Below are 16,412 nucleotides of genomic sequence, written 5' to 3'. Positions count from 1 at the left end.
AGGCATGACTTGTAGTGAAACTGGCAGGTTTAAACCAAACAAAAAGAAAAATACACTCGTGCAGTGTGTGACTACGTTGTGGAACTTGCTGCTACAAACTGATTTATAGCCAGAAAAATATTTGAATTTTTGATTCAAATTTGAAGGATTGAAAAAAGGATTTGAAAAATTCATGGATATTGTTTCTGTCATTTCCATCAATCACTTCAGGTGAGCTCGGAAAGTTCTTAAATGTCTATGGAGGAAGGTGTCCCTCCCTGCTTTCTTCATACCCCTGCTCACTCATCTGCACCCTTTTTTGGGTACTCTTTCCTAAAGTGTTTTCTGTTGATGGCTACAGACAGTAGAATATGGGGAAAGAGGGATGTTTATGCAGACACTGATTAGCGTTAAGCCATGTTCTTTCCCAACTGAGTATCCTCCAAAATTTGAACACTAAAAGGCTCCGGTGACTAGTGGCTGGTTTTTGAAAATTAAATGGAATACTGGAGAAATTCCTGGCCATGAATCTTAATGCTTTGCATTAAAAGCAACACAGAGATTTAGGGGTGAAAGTCTACAGCACAGTGGCTGATCCGCTGCTACAGCATTTGCACAGGTTTCTCGCTCCACGTGTTCAAATTAGGGGCACAGGCTGAAGACTGCAATTTTCACTTCTATGCTCAGGGTAGAAGAATGTGTCTTGAAAACATTTTCTTTTGATTTCAGAAGGTCATTAAAGATCTGAACACATTCTAATCCTCTTATATTTTCCTCATTAGATTTGGATTACTGCAGCCAAGCAAGGGGTGAAAGCTGGCACGTTCTTCTGGTCTGTGTAAGTGCCCTCTGTTTTCTGGAGATTTGTAACTAATAACTCAGAATTAATTTGATGAAAGTGTTTGTTAAGTCATTTTCTTTACTCTAAGCATTTGGTAGCTTGGAGACTGTACCTGTAACCCTCCCTTGTTTCATTTTTGCAATGTTTCTGATAACTAAAGATAGTGCTACAGTTTGCTGCTTTAAGTTCATACACTGATTTTTAGGAGTTGTCTGAAGAAAAGGTGTGTGACTATGTAAAAAATTACTTTCTTTCATTTCACGGTGTGTTGTTTTGCCTCCTTAGTATTGCTAGCAACGTCTCCTAGTCCTCTGAGTATTTGTGGAAGACTCTTTTATTGTCCTCTTATGTCATCTGACATCAACAGCCTAATTGACACAAAAGCCTGACTCACACATTTTACAATCCAGTCTGACCTTTGAGTAAGATCTCCAATTTCCCTTTCCTAAAAGACAGCCTTGAGGATCTTTGCTGTTTATTCTTTTGCTTAATGGTTCCAAATTATTTTCCCATGTCCCAACTAAGACTTACCTTCCTAACTGAAAATGAATGAATTGTGATAATTTCTGAGCTCTGAAGAACTGAGGACCACTGTTGTTCTACCAGGCATTAAAACTGAATTTATTTCAAAATGGCTGTTGACATTTCTATTTCTCTGTCAGACATTTCCAAAGAGTGCTGAATTCAATTCAGCATGGTGAATCCAAGACTGTTGTATTTGATTCCTGCCCTGGGATTCTGCTATTGATCTAATGGAATCTGGACTGACTGTGCTATTGTATTAAAATAACTGCATGGTCACTGACCTGCAGAGCTTTCCTAACATGAGATATTTGGAAGTTTAACAGCTGTTTATAAGGTTAGTCATTCTCATAGCATGAACTTGGCCTCAGCGGCTAAGTGAGAAGTCTCGGGATACAAACAGTGCAAAAGGATGAGTCTGCTCTGCTGAGAGAAGCTGTCAAAGTTGTGCAAGTCACCGTGCTGATGGCCTGGTGTTTCAGGTGGCTCTGTTTTGATTTACACCAGCCTAGCCCTCCGTTTGGTTACTATTAAGTCAATGGGAACTTTTCCAGTGTCTTCAGGACTAACAAAGCAGGATGGTCATTTAAACCCATGCTGATGTCAGCAATTTAATGGTTTTTACTCATGCCAGCTCTTCAATGGCAGCACCACTGTGCATAAAAAAAGGTTCATCTGGGTTAAAGCTACCAGAATGGATCTCCTATTTAGAACAGTTAGATTTACTGCCTTGAGTTCTGGCTCCAGTTACAAACTTTTAATGTATGTGGACATCCAGGAGATCTGAGGTGATTCTGTTTGCAAAATAAGAATCAGTATCAAGCAAGAAAGAAGATACAGCATACTGAAAGCAAATTATGTTATTATGATTGATTTTTAATCATGTTAGAATCAGTTCATAGCAAGGTTTTGTTGATGTTTTCTGTATTTTATGATAATAAGATACCTTTTTGTATTTTGTGGTCCAGTGTCATCCCCCATGAGCGCAGAATATTAACAATATTGCAGTGGCTAACACTTCCAGACAATGAAAGGTAATTCACTTACTGTCATCTGCTGTTGGATAACTGCTAGCTTGTCTTCTCCCTAAAATTAGCTGGAAAAGCAAGGGGAAATTTAGTTCTAAAACTTATTTTTGTCTGTTACATACTTTCACTGATTTAAGGATTTGTTGGGGGTTGGTGTTTGGGGCTTTTTTGTTTGTTTGTTCAGCCCTTAACCATCAGCATTTTGATTCTTATCAATAAATGTATCGTATGAATTTATATCTTATCAAGAAGCATTTAGTTACATGGATTAACTTGGATTGTTCTTATCCTACGGAGTCTAATATAGTTTAACAACCTTACAGGCAATGGCAGTTGCAGAACTGGACCCTGAGGACTGGGAAAATGTTAAGACTTTAATTAGGAGTATTTTTTAGTACACAGGTTCCCACATGCTGCTGGCTGCAAAGCTCAGGCAAGCTGCTGTTGGGATCTCTCCTACAAGACTTAGAAAGAGCATGTGTCCTCAGATGGTACCCCATGTGCCTCCCTGCATGTGCTCTCGGATTTAATAAAACTGTAGAACAACTAATTGCTTAATCATACCATGGAAACATGACTGCGAAAGAGCTCTTTTTCCATAAAGCCAACTCTCATTGGAAGGTTGACTTGATTTGGCTTGACCTAACAGGCCCAGGGGTTTTTTGTTGTTGTCGAAGGAAAGCTATCCTGAACAAGACCTTTCTTTCTTTCTTTCAGGCCTTATGTTTATGCTTTCTACTCTGAACAACCAGATGCTGCTGGCCACAGATATGGTCCTTTCAACTCAGAGGTTAGTATAGATTTTTATTCTGCAGAAAAAGCACGTGGCTCAAATACATTTTTGGAATAATTGCCACTGCTCAGGAGTAACATTTTTAGCAACTTCCTTTTCACCCGTTTCTGCAGAATGCTTCCCAGCTGCCAGAGAAAGCAAAGTTATTGTCATAAGGATTTATCATGTGAGATTCACTTCTGAGAGAAGGAACTGCCTGTGCCTTTCAGGATGCTGTTTCTCTGTGTCATAAGATAATGCAAATGGAAAGATTTATTGGGCAAAGACAGGAGTATACTTGGGTGCAACAGCATAATACAACTTTCCTCAAACAATTTATCCTTTTTAAAAGTAGTAAAAATATAATGCAGAAAATATTGAGGAAAAATGCAGAGAACAAAAAGCTTTCTTTAAAGCTGACAGCCTGCAGTAGCTAAAGTAATAATGCCAGTCTGTTGTGAACGGTAAAAAGCTGCTATTTCCAGTTTCATATAGGGCCTACAGGGGTTCAGAAAGCTTTGCCAGTACTGTTCCCTCAGGACCGGACTGCTGAGTTTGGAAAAAGTTTTGAAGCACTATAAGGTATTTTAATGAAAAATTATGTGCAAAAACCTACAGTAGTTAACCCCTTGTTTGAGCTTTGGGTAGCTGGCTGGGACTGGTGAGTACTGTTTCCCTGCCAACACTGTCCAGGTGACAAGAACTTAAAGACTATGCATTTGCCTGGGATTTGTGGGGAGAGAAAGTAAATTCTGCACCCAGATATCCTGCTACTTCGGGTGGCTGGGATCTGGCATCTCTCATGATCTCTGACGTCTGGCAAAGGTCCCCTAGTTTCAGTGCAAATGTATACCTGCAGATTGCCATCACAAGACTTCAGGAGTTTTTATACATCCTTTTTAAAGAGTAAACAAATGTTTGCACATCTTCAAAAACTGAGGAGTGTATCAGATACCTGCCCTTGGGAAGGTAATACAAACCACCCCCAGCAGCCAGGTACCCAGTGGTAGTTTCCTACTTGTTTAGTATACAAGTATACAATATATCTGATACCTGTTCTCTAGTGGAGGAGAGAGCAAAGAGAAGCAGCATTAATCTTTTTTAATATGCTTGAGTTATTTGGGCTGTTTAAATAAAGTTTGCAGCGGTTATGAACTTCCTGTGGGTAGCATCCCTGGTGGGGATGAGCCATGGTCCCAGAGCAGCGGGTGTGAGGAATTATTCCAAACCAGCACTGAAACATCATGCTGGATAGGAAGAAGTAGTCTTTTTTTCTGGATAAGCAGTGGTTAAAATCTACCAGCACCCTTGCTAAATTGACAGGCATTGGTATGTCTCCATGTTGTCATTTGGCTCAGAACAGGAGAGAGGTTTGACTCAGTAAAGCAACATATCGATAATAAGAGCTCTCTGATTCAAGGATATATTACTCAATGATGCTTTATAGTTCCTCTTATTGAAGTGTTACAAATATTGGGTGTGGCTTATGACTGACAACTCTAACTTTATTTATCTGTAGACAACCACTTCCTTCTGAACAAAGTTGTGGGCCTCTTCCCATGGATTTAAAGTAGAATATGAAGATGATGACATTGAATTTGTTCTTTAAATTCTAGTCTTTAACAAACCAGTTTAGCATCCAATGTGGTAATCTAGTTTCTGGTTATTTATAAGTGTCTAAAAAGTGAAGTGTAATTATATCATCACAGGAAAAGCCATTATAAAAGCAAAAAGATCCCAAAGGCTCTTATTATTTGGGGGTACTTCTAAATAGTTATCTGAAGGCTGATGTCTAACTGTAAGGCAAAGCTTAGGCTCTTAATAAGTGTGAATTAATAGCTTATGAAAGTTTTACAAATAAATTGATTTATGCCATTTGTGTTAAACACAAGAAGAGCATGAAACTGATTTTTAGCAAATTGAGAACAGACAAGTTAGGAGATGAGGATGTATGGGTTTGCAGTTCAAACAGTGGCCATAACTTTGTGAATGGAAATTTAAATAAATGAATACAGCTGTGTAAGTATACAGATGCTAAGATTTGCTGGGGGCCTGGTTTCAGGATGGAAAAGCCAGGAATTATTTTATATTGTTTCTCTTGACACTGTTTTCAATATAATTTTTAGGAGCTATGAAATATACATAAATCAGCTGGGAAGAAAGTCCTCAAAGGGATCCCTTTCAGCTGCTTGCTTGATACCGAGAGCATGACCTCCCCGTGAAATCATTCTTTTCTTGTATACAGCTGGCGGCAGTTAGGCAGTTGGAGTAGTTCTGACCACTTCATTTTTTTCATGCAAAGGCAGCTCAGCCAAACAATAATGCCTGAAAACAAGCTCTTAACAATTCTGTGTTATATTTAAGATTGGCTTCTGATTTCTTCTTTTGAAGACTGAAGATTTTACACTGAGTTTTTCTTGCTGCATTTTGTAGTTCGAGGAATACACCTTGAAAACCGCCAAATCCTACAAATGTCCATTACAGTAAAGTGGGTGTTTACTAGAGTTTCTTATGCCACATGGTGTTCTAAATGTATTTTAAATTTATTGCCTTTAAGGACTAATGGCATCCATGACTGATAATTTTCAGCTTCTAGGCTTGTGGCACTCAGAGCTTCACAGGACATGCACAACAGCCTATGTGCAGAGTGTCTTAAAAGCTAGAAATAAAGGGACTTAGATACACTTAAGCTTTATTGGTGAATTGCCAGTGTTGCTGATATAAATGGAGTACAGATTATGGCCAGTGTCCGCTAGTGTAACTTTGCATGTCCTCTAACATTATGAATTTCAGTGTAAATGAGTTGGTTGTCTAGGTTTTGGAGGGGTTTTTTTTTTGCCTTTGGGTTTGGGGTTTTTTTGTGGGACATGAATAAACTTCTTAGGAAGTATTTTAGTGGATTCCATTACATTTCCAGGAGTAGTTACGGGACTTATCAAATATGTGCTTGCTCTTGATTTACTTCTGCATATTTTTTTTCTTTCCCTCTGTGCTTCTGCAGTTGAACTCTGGTAGGTTGGTCCGTCCGGGTCAAGAAGCAGAGCTTTGGCTGGCTAGTTACCCTTGTGATGTTACAGTTCCCTTCTGTAAGCAGGGAGGGATTCGTTTCCCTCCTCCGTAACTCTGTTCTGACTCTTCTCAAGCAAGACTAAGATTTGGCTGGTTAATAAGAACTTGGCTTTTTTTTTTTTCCCCCTCCAAGCTATCTTTAAAAAAAAAACAAACCCTCTAGAAATATGCTACCGTAAGAGCTCTAAAACACGTCAAAATCTGGCACTGCTAAGCCGTTCCTGCTGCTCCTCTAACATGCTGTCGTGAGACGGCCATTTTCAGTGTTCAGACCTGGGTCTCCTGCGCTCGCGTGTTTCTTGCATCGTGGAGCTCTGTCTGAGCCAATTCAGAGACAGTAAAACGAGAATCCTTCCTTTCCCTGCCGCTCCTCTCATCAGGACTGCACAAAGCTTGAAGCGTTTTTAAAACAGAAAACTCTGGTGCTGCTTTATTAAAATGCCTTTCTGGAGAGAGACGAATGAGACTGGACTAGAATCTCCTTTCCAGCTGCTTGCCTTGGAAGCAATGAAACAGCATGGCAGATGGTAACATCCCCTTCCTTCCCTTCCTTGTTTACATAGCTCTGTAACTGAACAACTGTGAGAAGCTGCCTAAGTACACAGAAGTTAAATATCATCCTAAATCTCCGACTCTTCTCAAGCCCACTCAGCGTGCTCCATTATACGCAGCATATCGTAGTTACTATTTCCCAGTAGGCGTCATCTACCAGCACTTCACACGAAATCCCAAGCAGTGCCAAGAGCCTGCTACTTGCGTTAAAGTCAGTGAGCGTGGTACAGTTTAAAATTATGAGCAGGCTGATTAATGGGATAGTAGTTTTTCCAGTTATGTCTTAAAAAATTTTTTCCCTTCTGTAAGCTTATCTCAGGTAGTATTTGTACATTTATGAACAATATTACCCAACAAGATGCCATACTGAAAGTGCTAGGATATTAAATTCTCAAATTGCCCATAAAGCTGGTAATAAGGCAGGTAGCAGTGCAGCTTTCTGATGCGCTGCCACTAATAAGTATGCCCTGCCTAGCTGATTTGAAGGGTACTAGCTCCATGCTAACCGAGTCTCACCTTCGTAGCTCTGTCCTGCAGACCTGCAGTCCCCAAATAGTGGCTAGTGGGGTTCTGGTGATTTCAGTGGGGTGTGTGGCCTGGCACACAATCGTGGCACCTGCTAATGATACTGATGAAGGTACCTGGCATCACTGATTCAGCCAGAAAGTGGGTGTGGGAAGCCTTGCAGAAAGCCGTTTGGACTGGACAGTTTCTAGTACTCATACCTGAACCATCATCCAAGTGAGGTGTTGCGTTTCCACCAGCACTCTACCCCAGACACTTATTAAATTGTATGCAATGAATTTTATGTAAATTGAAATGAAGTTTACTTAGATTTTGATAATATTAATGGATTAATATTTGATCAATAAAAAACCCCACATAACTATGTATTTTCAAAACCAGAAGCCCCACCTATCTTCTGAAACACCAATTTCATTTGCTTTGATGCTGTCTGCTCTCATAACTGCTGTTCTGCTTTCAGTACAATTTGGTGGATTCCTCCTTAAAGAGAGACAGATCCTAAATTGTCCAAATGCCAGAATTTTTGAAAAGGCCACAGTATTTATGCTTCAGAATTAGCTGGCACAGGTAGCTTTACTATCTGATGTGAGTCGAGACAGGCTTTTTTTCTGAGTCCAGACATCTCTCCCTGCCAGTACAGGAGAGTAGTTATGGCTCCCCTCTTACTCCGCCCAAGAGACCTAAGAGAAAGCTTCCTCCTAAGAGGAGACAGGAAAGACCAGTTGCAGCTCCAAAGAAAAGAAGAAGAAAAGTACATAGAGTGGATCAATATGCTGCGGAAGCTCGTCGGAAGAAAGTAAGTTTACATACGTTCCAAAATTTTATGATGGAAGTGCCACTTTTTAGGCACTACTCTAGCTTTACTTTTTTCAAATTGGGAGTTCACTCCATACTTCAGGTTGGGATTTTGCAGACAAAACTTCTATAAATGTACTGAAGGACCAAAAGGAAAGCAGCCAAACCAGACCAACTCTTCTGGGAGCTATGTTTTTCTTGTTTCAGACTCTGTTTGCGTTAGGGAAAGTAATTTTTATAATCTCTTTTTATTTTTAAATCCAGCCATCAGCTGGAGGCAATGTTAGATAAATCCCTGGGAAGACCCTACCAGTGTTGCTAACCCTTCTGAGCTATTACAAATTCTGCAATATGTTGTAGCCTCCTTAACTCCCCAGCTCTTGGGAGCCTGGTAATTATTTGAGATTCTGTGTCTAGTCATCGTGGTTGTGGAAAAGTCCTGAAAATGTGACTCATAACATCTAAAAAGGAAAGAACTTTAAAAAGTTGTTGTAAAAAAAATATACATTTTAAAGCCAGTTTGTGACTTTGGAGGGTAGAGGATTCTTGATTACATGATTTCTGAATACTGTATTTGCAATAGAATTCGTGCAGTCTATTTTCATGAGAAAAAGGTCAATAGAAATTGCTTTACTAGGAAAAGGTGCAAGTGGAGGAAAAGGGTATTCCTTAGTGTACTGTCTTTCTCTACCTGGCACTAACACATGGGGAGGGGTTATAGACCGCTTCAGTATTATTTTTGTTTCAGAAATTTAACTAAATAATTCAAACACTCTTCAAATAAACAGCCTAAATATTTCTCCTTTAGGCTTTAAACAAAAGCCTTTACACTCCACTGTACCCTACAAGAGGCTCTAAACAATCTTCTCTAGCTTTTTTGTGAGGGTGTTTTTTGACTTGTTGCATGATTCAACTTAAAACAGTTATTTTGAAACCAATTCTTCAAGTGTAAAGACATGGCAGACAGGGACATGCAAAAAAATTATCAGGTATAAGAAAACAGGAATTTTCCAGAGAACTTTTAACACAGATTTACCTGAGAGGACAACTGATAACTGCTATGGATGATATTGCTATTACTCATTAATTTGCCATTCCAAGTTATACCCTTCTGGCATGAAGTATAGCAGATAGCTTATAACATTCCTACTGATGTGAGCATATGTGACTCTCTGCGTTTTTTTCCTTCCTTTCTCTAGATGAAAAGGTCATCCAAACTTATCCCTAAAGAACTCTTTGTTATAAGTAAACTGTGAAAATTTTTCACTATTATTTCAGAAAAAAAAATCCTAATGTTAAACAATAGTTCCCATCATATCTGCAAGTTAATCTTTGCTGTTTGAGAGCAATGTAATATAGTGAAAGTGGATAAAGTGAAATTCCTTCTTCCTTCTAATCAAGCTTCTTCTAAGGGAAAACTCAGGAGAGAATCCAGCTGTGGTCTGTATGTCTCAGATCCCATACCCATTGCTTTCCCAATAGTACCAACTCTTTATTTTAGCACCATCTTAGAGATCCATGTATCTTCAAAGATAAAATGTTTCTATATAGCCTTCCAAAGTCTTGATATCAACGTATTAGGTGAAGAAAGGTATATGAAAGAGTTTTATCTGATTACCAATAACTCTTTGGAAGTTGCATCTGGGAAAGAACATGAGCTGTAAAAGCACATCCACACAAAAAATCCTTGCCTGAATATGCCACCTACAGCCAGCCTTAGACTGCAAAGACCATTTGGGGAAACACCAGCGTCATATAGAATAATAAAGGATAGCTGAATTTAAAAATTGAAGAGAGACAGAATGCAATGAGATGAAGAAATATTGGTGAGGGCCTTTCTAAGAGCTGCTTTGAACACTGTTGAGTAGTTAAAACTGCAAAGTTGAAGGGGTTTTTTTTTTTTTTTGTGGTTTTCTGTGTGAGTTTTTTGTTTCTTTTAAAAACAGGATTTTTCATTTATATTGACTTTCCTACAGTTTCAGAAATATCTCTGCAGTTTTAAAGATTAAATTGGTGAAGAGGTGAACAAAATTACCATCACTCATGAATCCTTGAAATCTCTGGAAAAATTGTTGCCTTTTTTTTTTCTTTTTTAAAGAAACCTCAAGCCTGGTGACAAAAGTAAATATTAATGGGAAATCCATCTGGATTTCCAGCTTCCTTGAATAAGCTTTGGATTCTGAATAAAAGTTGTATTCTTTATATGATTGATGTTATCCAAATAGACTCTCATAAAAATGGAATTCCCATTCGTTGAAGAAATTCTTTGTATTTGAGAGTGGAAGAATGCTGAAAAAGAAAATTTTCTTTTATTCTAAACTCGAAATGTTTCAAAGTTTTAACTAAACCGACTACTTAGGCTTTCCGGAATTAAAATACTTCAAAATTTCACCCTTCGTCTGAACCAATTCCATGTGTTGCAGAAACTGTTCCTCCTGTTTCCCACCATGATTCCATCCCTCATGAGCCGCTTCTTCATGTATTTATTGTGCCACATGGGAGATGACATTTCCTGTCTCATCTTATAACCTATCAGACTTGTTTAACATCCATTCCTTAATGACTCAGGTAGAGGGAGAATTTCTGAAACATCTCTTTCTGGGTCACACTAACATGGTGTTTTGTTGTTTTTTTTTTCTTCTCAGAAAATTCTGCCAAAATATAATTTTTTCTCATCCAAAATTTTTAGCATTGTGCTTCTCACTGGGATGATATTTTGTTGTGGATGCTTGGACCAGCCAAATCAAACAGACAAGTGAGGAGGAAGTTGGCATATAGTGACAAGAAATGTTTTCTTCTCAAAAGCAAAACAAAATCTCAGTCCTCTGCCTAAAATCTTGCTTTAAAATGTTTCCCTTCTCTGTACCATCTGGTAAAAAATGTTGAAAAAATAGCTGAAAACACAATCCTGTGAACGTGTCTTGGTGTTTTCTGTTGTGTTTCTTAATGAAAAGGAAACTTAAATGAAGAAATCACAGTACTCTATCCATGTCTTCTGGGGCCTGCCTGGCTTTGAAGCTGAAGAATGCTCCCCCTGAGACCCATGTGCTACTCAAGCAACTTGCATGTTGTCATCATAGTATCAGATGTCCTTTGAAGTGAATTTCATTAAGTGACTTGGCATATGAATCCCAAGTCCAAAGCTTCATTTCATGTTCATGTTTTGACTAAACCATTCACATAAAATAGCCTTTTAAAAGTACTGCAATTTATCTATAAGAAACAAACTGAACCCCAAAGTTACATGTGTTTTTCTACTATCTATACTTTGCTTTACCAAACGTACACATGTCCATGGGAGGCCTACGATCAGCCATAAAGATCTTTTGCTGTCTTGTGTCAGCACCTCAGCAGGGCTTTCTCATGATGAAATCACAGTGTGGATATAGGAAAGGAAATGCTATGATAGTTGTAGGTGTAACAGCTCAGCCAAGGCTTTGCCTCCTGACCTGGATGGTTATCCTATCAGAGTTTTGCCAAAGGACCTCCACTTGTAGAACAAGTGGGAACATTGCAATGACAGAATTAACTTTTTTCTTTTCTGCATATTTATACAGATGATGGTGAATCCCCTGAGAGAGATTGACAAGACAGTAGGACAACTAATGGATGGACTGAAACAGTTGAAACTACATCGATGTGTCAATGTCATCTTTGTTGGTGATCATGGTAAAATAAACAATATTCTTTATCAGTATATAAACACTTGAGCAATGTAGCTGTACATATAATAGGTGGCTTAAATGAAAGTTCCGTTTAAGATATTTTTGTGCTGATTTTTTCTGATAGTTTAAATCCCCCAAACCAGCCAGTCGGTGTAGACTAGCCACTCAGCTTGCCTGCTAATTGTCATTGGAGGACACTTCTTTTTCATAACAGGGATCTGGGTATTCAAATCTCCACTTAGAGTTTTTCAAAGCTTGGCATTTTTGATATCACATCCAAGTGCATATCTCCTTGCATGTATTGGAAGGCCATAATGTGCCCAAAGTAATCTTTTTGGCAGTTTTTATGGAAGAAAATGATTTAGTAGCACTGTTCTCCTTTCCATGAGAGGAGGAGTATGACTTTAGAGCTAGACGTTTCCATGGCAATTAGTGGGTCAAGTTATCCTACTAGGAGAAAGAGTGGAATATCTGTAAGGGACTGTGTCCAGCTTGGAAGGAAAATGTCATCAAAATAATGAGGAAGGAGGAAAATGGTAAAAAGATCTTTCAGGGTCAGATGGAGAGTCACCCAAAAGCAGAGATACTATTTGGTAAGTCTCATTCTTTCAGACATCAGAAGAAACCTTGTAATAGAAGAAATAGTAAATACTAGCAAAGACAAAAAGAAAAAGACAGTTTTACTAAATGTGACCATGTTTGAGATAAATGTATTTTTGCATAACTTTTCAGCAATGCTACCAAAGGTCCTGTTCTGTTTAGATCTTTGTTTATGAAAGTGTCACAAGAACTGCTACATTAGCAATAAAATGGAATATGCCTCCTTTCTGGCTGTGGGGAGAGAAGGGTAAGGGGCAGGAAGGATTTCCAGGGGAGGCAGTTTTTTGCTGAGAACTGCCTGTGACTGGCAATACATTCCTCCCCGCCACAAATGGCTGTAGGAGAGAATTGTTTATCTGCAGCTGCCTTAGAACAGACCACCAACAGACAATACCTTTTGTGTGCAACTTCTCTTAAAATCCTTTGTTTAAAAAAAAAAAAAGAATCCCAAAGTAGTACGCTAAACTAGAAACAGACTTTGATTTTTCCATGAGCTTAGTTTGGAGATGTGTCAGTGCACACATGGTGTATGTGGTGATTGTTTCTACGACGTTGAGACTGGCATTTCTCTTGTGTAGGCAAGTGCTAAAATCACCCCTAGTTTGGCTCCTGTCAGTGTCTGATGTTGGAATTAGATGACTGGAAGGAACAAGATTAGTCATCCAAAAGAAAAGAACACATAAGCTGTTTGGGGTCTCTTCCTGTGCTGTTTTGGAAAACATGTTTATTTTCAAGCTGGATTAATTTTGCATTTTCCTTCTGCAGGGATGGAAGACACTACTTGTGAAAGAACTGAATTTTTAAGCAATTACCTGACTAATGTGGAAGATATAATTTTGCTGCCTGGATCTTTAGGGCGAATTCGCCCTAGGTCTAGCAATAACCTAAAATGTAAGTTAATTTAATTGTACCCCTTATGTCCTGAGAACTAGACTCCATCCCTTCCTTGGGCTGACATTGTATGAAGGGTGTAAGTTTGCAGTGTGTTGGCAGGACATTCAGAGGGAAGCCCACTAAAGACCAGCTGCTCACCACCTTCCCAGTCTGTAGCTCACAGATCCCACAGTGGCAGAGCTGTGTCAAGTGGATGGCTGAAATAGTCTGGGTTGAAATCCCCCCTTTTATGGCAAGGAGAAGTGGGAACTCTTGAAGCTAGTTTCACATGGCAGCATACGTGTCATGAGTTTATTCACAGACTTCTCCCCTCCGTCAATGAAGATCATAGAATCATAGAATGGCTTTGGGTTGGAAGGGACCTTTAGAGGTCATCTAGCCCAACCCCCAGTAAGATGAGACTTGAGGGAGCTCAACACTGCATGGATTGGATATTAAAAAAGGCGTCTGGTACCTCTGCTGAGCTAATGGAAAAAAAAGTGAATTGTTAATTTTGAATTCAGTAGCTTCTTCATACCTTTGGCGTAGATGAGAAGCAGCATGGGTTGCTAAATAGCAACAGGCTGGAGGTGTTGAAGGATATAAGGGAGCTGTAGAGCATGCATTCAGGGCCAATGGTGACAGTAAAACTTGCTGCTTTTTTTGTACCATGCTGTTAGAAACTCGCCCTGACTTGGTGTTTGAGATTAGCTGATCTTCGATGAGAGCACTCAGGACTCAGGCAGGAGTCCTCTGGTGAAGCTAAGTCTGTGATTTAAAGCGTTACAGACCCAGCTGCCCCGTTACTGCTCCGCTGTGGACTACTACCTCCAGGGCAGCAGTACCAGGACGTGGCTTGTACCAGCACTGTGGCCGCTCTGGTTCAGCATACCAGGGCAGACCTGGCTTTGCCAGCAGTTTAAGCGACCATGCAAACTGTGAACCTCATAAACTAACCATAACTACCTACGTTTTTGCAGTGTATGCTACAAGAATGATAACCTCTGGTAGAGGGGAAGATCAAGGTCAGGTTGGATGGGGCTCTGAGCAACCTGATCTGGTTAAAGCTGTCCCTGGTCACTGCAGGGGGGTTGGGCTAGATGACCTCTAAAGGTTCCTTCCAACCCAAAGCATTCTATGATTCTATGATTCTATGATCAGATAGCTGGGACAGCCCTCATAACACTTCAGATATACTTTGGTTGAGGACAGATTTCACAAAAAATTGATCTTTGAAGATTAAAGATTTCCAGAATAGAATGTGGTAAAATTTTCTTAGATACTGATTTAAGTATGTATGTATTTTACTAGAAACTAAGTTATCTGGGTATTTATGCTCTAGGAATATGGGATGAATGTGTACAGAGCTGCTGCAAATAGCGTGTGTGTAGATACAACTTACTAGACTAGCATAAAGACTGAATTCCTGCACTTCACAGTCTACTGAAAACTTGTATTTCAGTTCTGAGAAGATTTTTTTAAAGATCTTTCAACCCTTGAATTCCCAAATTGCTGAGAAAAATTAGTTTTCTTTGGAGGATGAATTGCAATCTCTTCCAAGAAGATCAGCTAGTCTGACTGACGTCTGAGTCATACTACTGGTGCTCCCGCAATACCATTTTCCTCTTTTGGCCTCTATCCACAGCTTCCTTGTTTGAATATTTGCTATTGCTTATAAATCAGCACTTTGACCATAGAACAAGGAGGCATAGTCCTCAGTTTTAGAACCGGGGTTTGCCCCCTTAAATGGCAAATTACCAGCTTTTTTATTCCTCCTCCATTTTCTTATTGATAACACTGCCTTAAGGCCTGCAGACACACCTTTGCAATGGATAAGCCTATAGCTTGTGTTTTGAGATTCAGTAGAGCTCATTTCAAGCTCAGCAAGATAGTGCTTTAAGCAACCAAAACAATAATAGTTAAGCAAGAGATTTTAGCTTCCTGAGATTTTCTCTTAGCCTGTTTTTTCTCTCAGGACTGAAAAATGCTTTCCCTCCGCTCACCCCCCCGCCTCTGGAAGAAGGCAGAGTTAGTGTGGACTGTTGCTTGTTTTGGGCTTTCTACATCTTGCACGTGCATTTAATAGTCCAAAGACATATCTAGCGTATTTTACTGTGGCTTTTCACTTACTCCATAGTAGCCTATGAAATATGTAAAATGTTAAAAGAGACAAAAAAATGCTATATATTTCTCTTACTGCTTCTAAGGAAGTGCATTGTTGCATTCAAACATGCGTTCATAATTTTTCAAGGAAACTCTTTGTGTTTGGGGATGATTTTTTATTTTAAAGGAAAGCAGTCAAAAGACTCAAAATTATATGTTTTCACAAAATAGAATAAATATTAAGCTAAGGCCCAAATCATAAAACAGTGAGCAACATTACCTAAGCAACTAAAATATCATTAAGTAAAGGGTATACAGTTAAACTTTAGTTCATATTCAGGATATCTTATCTGATATATACAGTGTACTTTGAGTAAAGATCAGCCAACTTTTAGGAAGAATGCTTCTGTAAAACTGCATTATTACCTTGTGTTTTCTTCTGCAAATTGTTCATCTTTTCTATTTTTGTCTTTTTTTTCCTTTGCTTAACAGATGACCCTAAAGTGATTGTTGCCAACCTTACAGTAAGTATTTAGGACTGGGAGGTACCCCTGTTTATACTGCACTGCTCACTTCACATCTTAATTTGGAGCATTATTCAGCATTCTCTCCTCACTCTTTAGGCATGAAAGCCAACCATTACCATGAATAAAGAGTGTTAAATGGTCCCCTTCATGAGTACAGATTAATGTTAGTCATAAATTCCACTGTTTGCTGCTGTAGTAGCTTTTATAACCTTTTTGGGCAGTACAGAGCCAGAATCTCCCTGATCCTCTTGACTCCCTGAATTGAGTCTATGTATTCATTCTTTCAGAAATGGAAAGTAATCTTTTAGGGTAAATATTTTACTAGCACTTTGAAGACGCTGAAAAAGTTCATTTGATAGCCTTCAGCTATAACTTTGTTTTTAATGGGAAAAAAGTGTTTAAAATAAAAGCTGATTAAAAAAAAATCACATTTTATAACCAGATGGCTTTAAATATATCTGCAGATAAGATATATTTTGAGCATTCAGCTTTCCTCTGAAACTTAAGCTTTGGTCCAGTTAGCATAAAATTCTTCATCTGTGAGCTAAGCAAGTCTGATGT

At 38.9% G+C, this 16,412-nt stretch overlaps 1 protein-coding gene across 1 annotated transcript in view; it reads left to right on the top strand.

The window, feature by feature from the left end:
• ENPP2 (ectonucleotide pyrophosphatase/phosphodiesterase 2) overlaps positions 1–16,412 on the top strand; it is a 53,649-nt gene that overhangs the window by 20,046 nt on the left and 17,191 nt on the right. Inside the window, exons 9-14 of the mRNA XM_009482943.2 lie at positions 762–817; positions 2,311–2,376; positions 3,088–3,160; positions 11,641–11,752; positions 13,114–13,239; positions 15,817–15,848. Coding sequence (XP_009481218.1) covers positions 762–817; positions 2,311–2,376; positions 3,088–3,160; positions 11,641–11,752; positions 13,114–13,239; positions 15,817–15,848 — 465 coding nt within the window. The remainder of the gene's footprint in view (positions 1–761; positions 818–2,310; positions 2,377–3,087; positions 3,161–11,640; positions 11,753–13,113; positions 13,240–15,816; positions 15,849–16,412) is intronic.

Source organism: Pelecanus crispus, chromosome 2 (genome assembly GCF_030463565.1).
Source record: "Pelecanus crispus isolate bPelCri1 chromosome 2, bPelCri1.pri, whole genome shotgun sequence".
In the NCBI taxonomy this organism is placed as follows: domain Eukaryota; kingdom Metazoa; phylum Chordata; class Aves; order Pelecaniformes; family Pelecanidae; genus Pelecanus; species Pelecanus crispus.
Note: the sequence above shows the minus strand (reverse complement) of the source record. Positions and strands in the feature narration are given on the sequence as shown.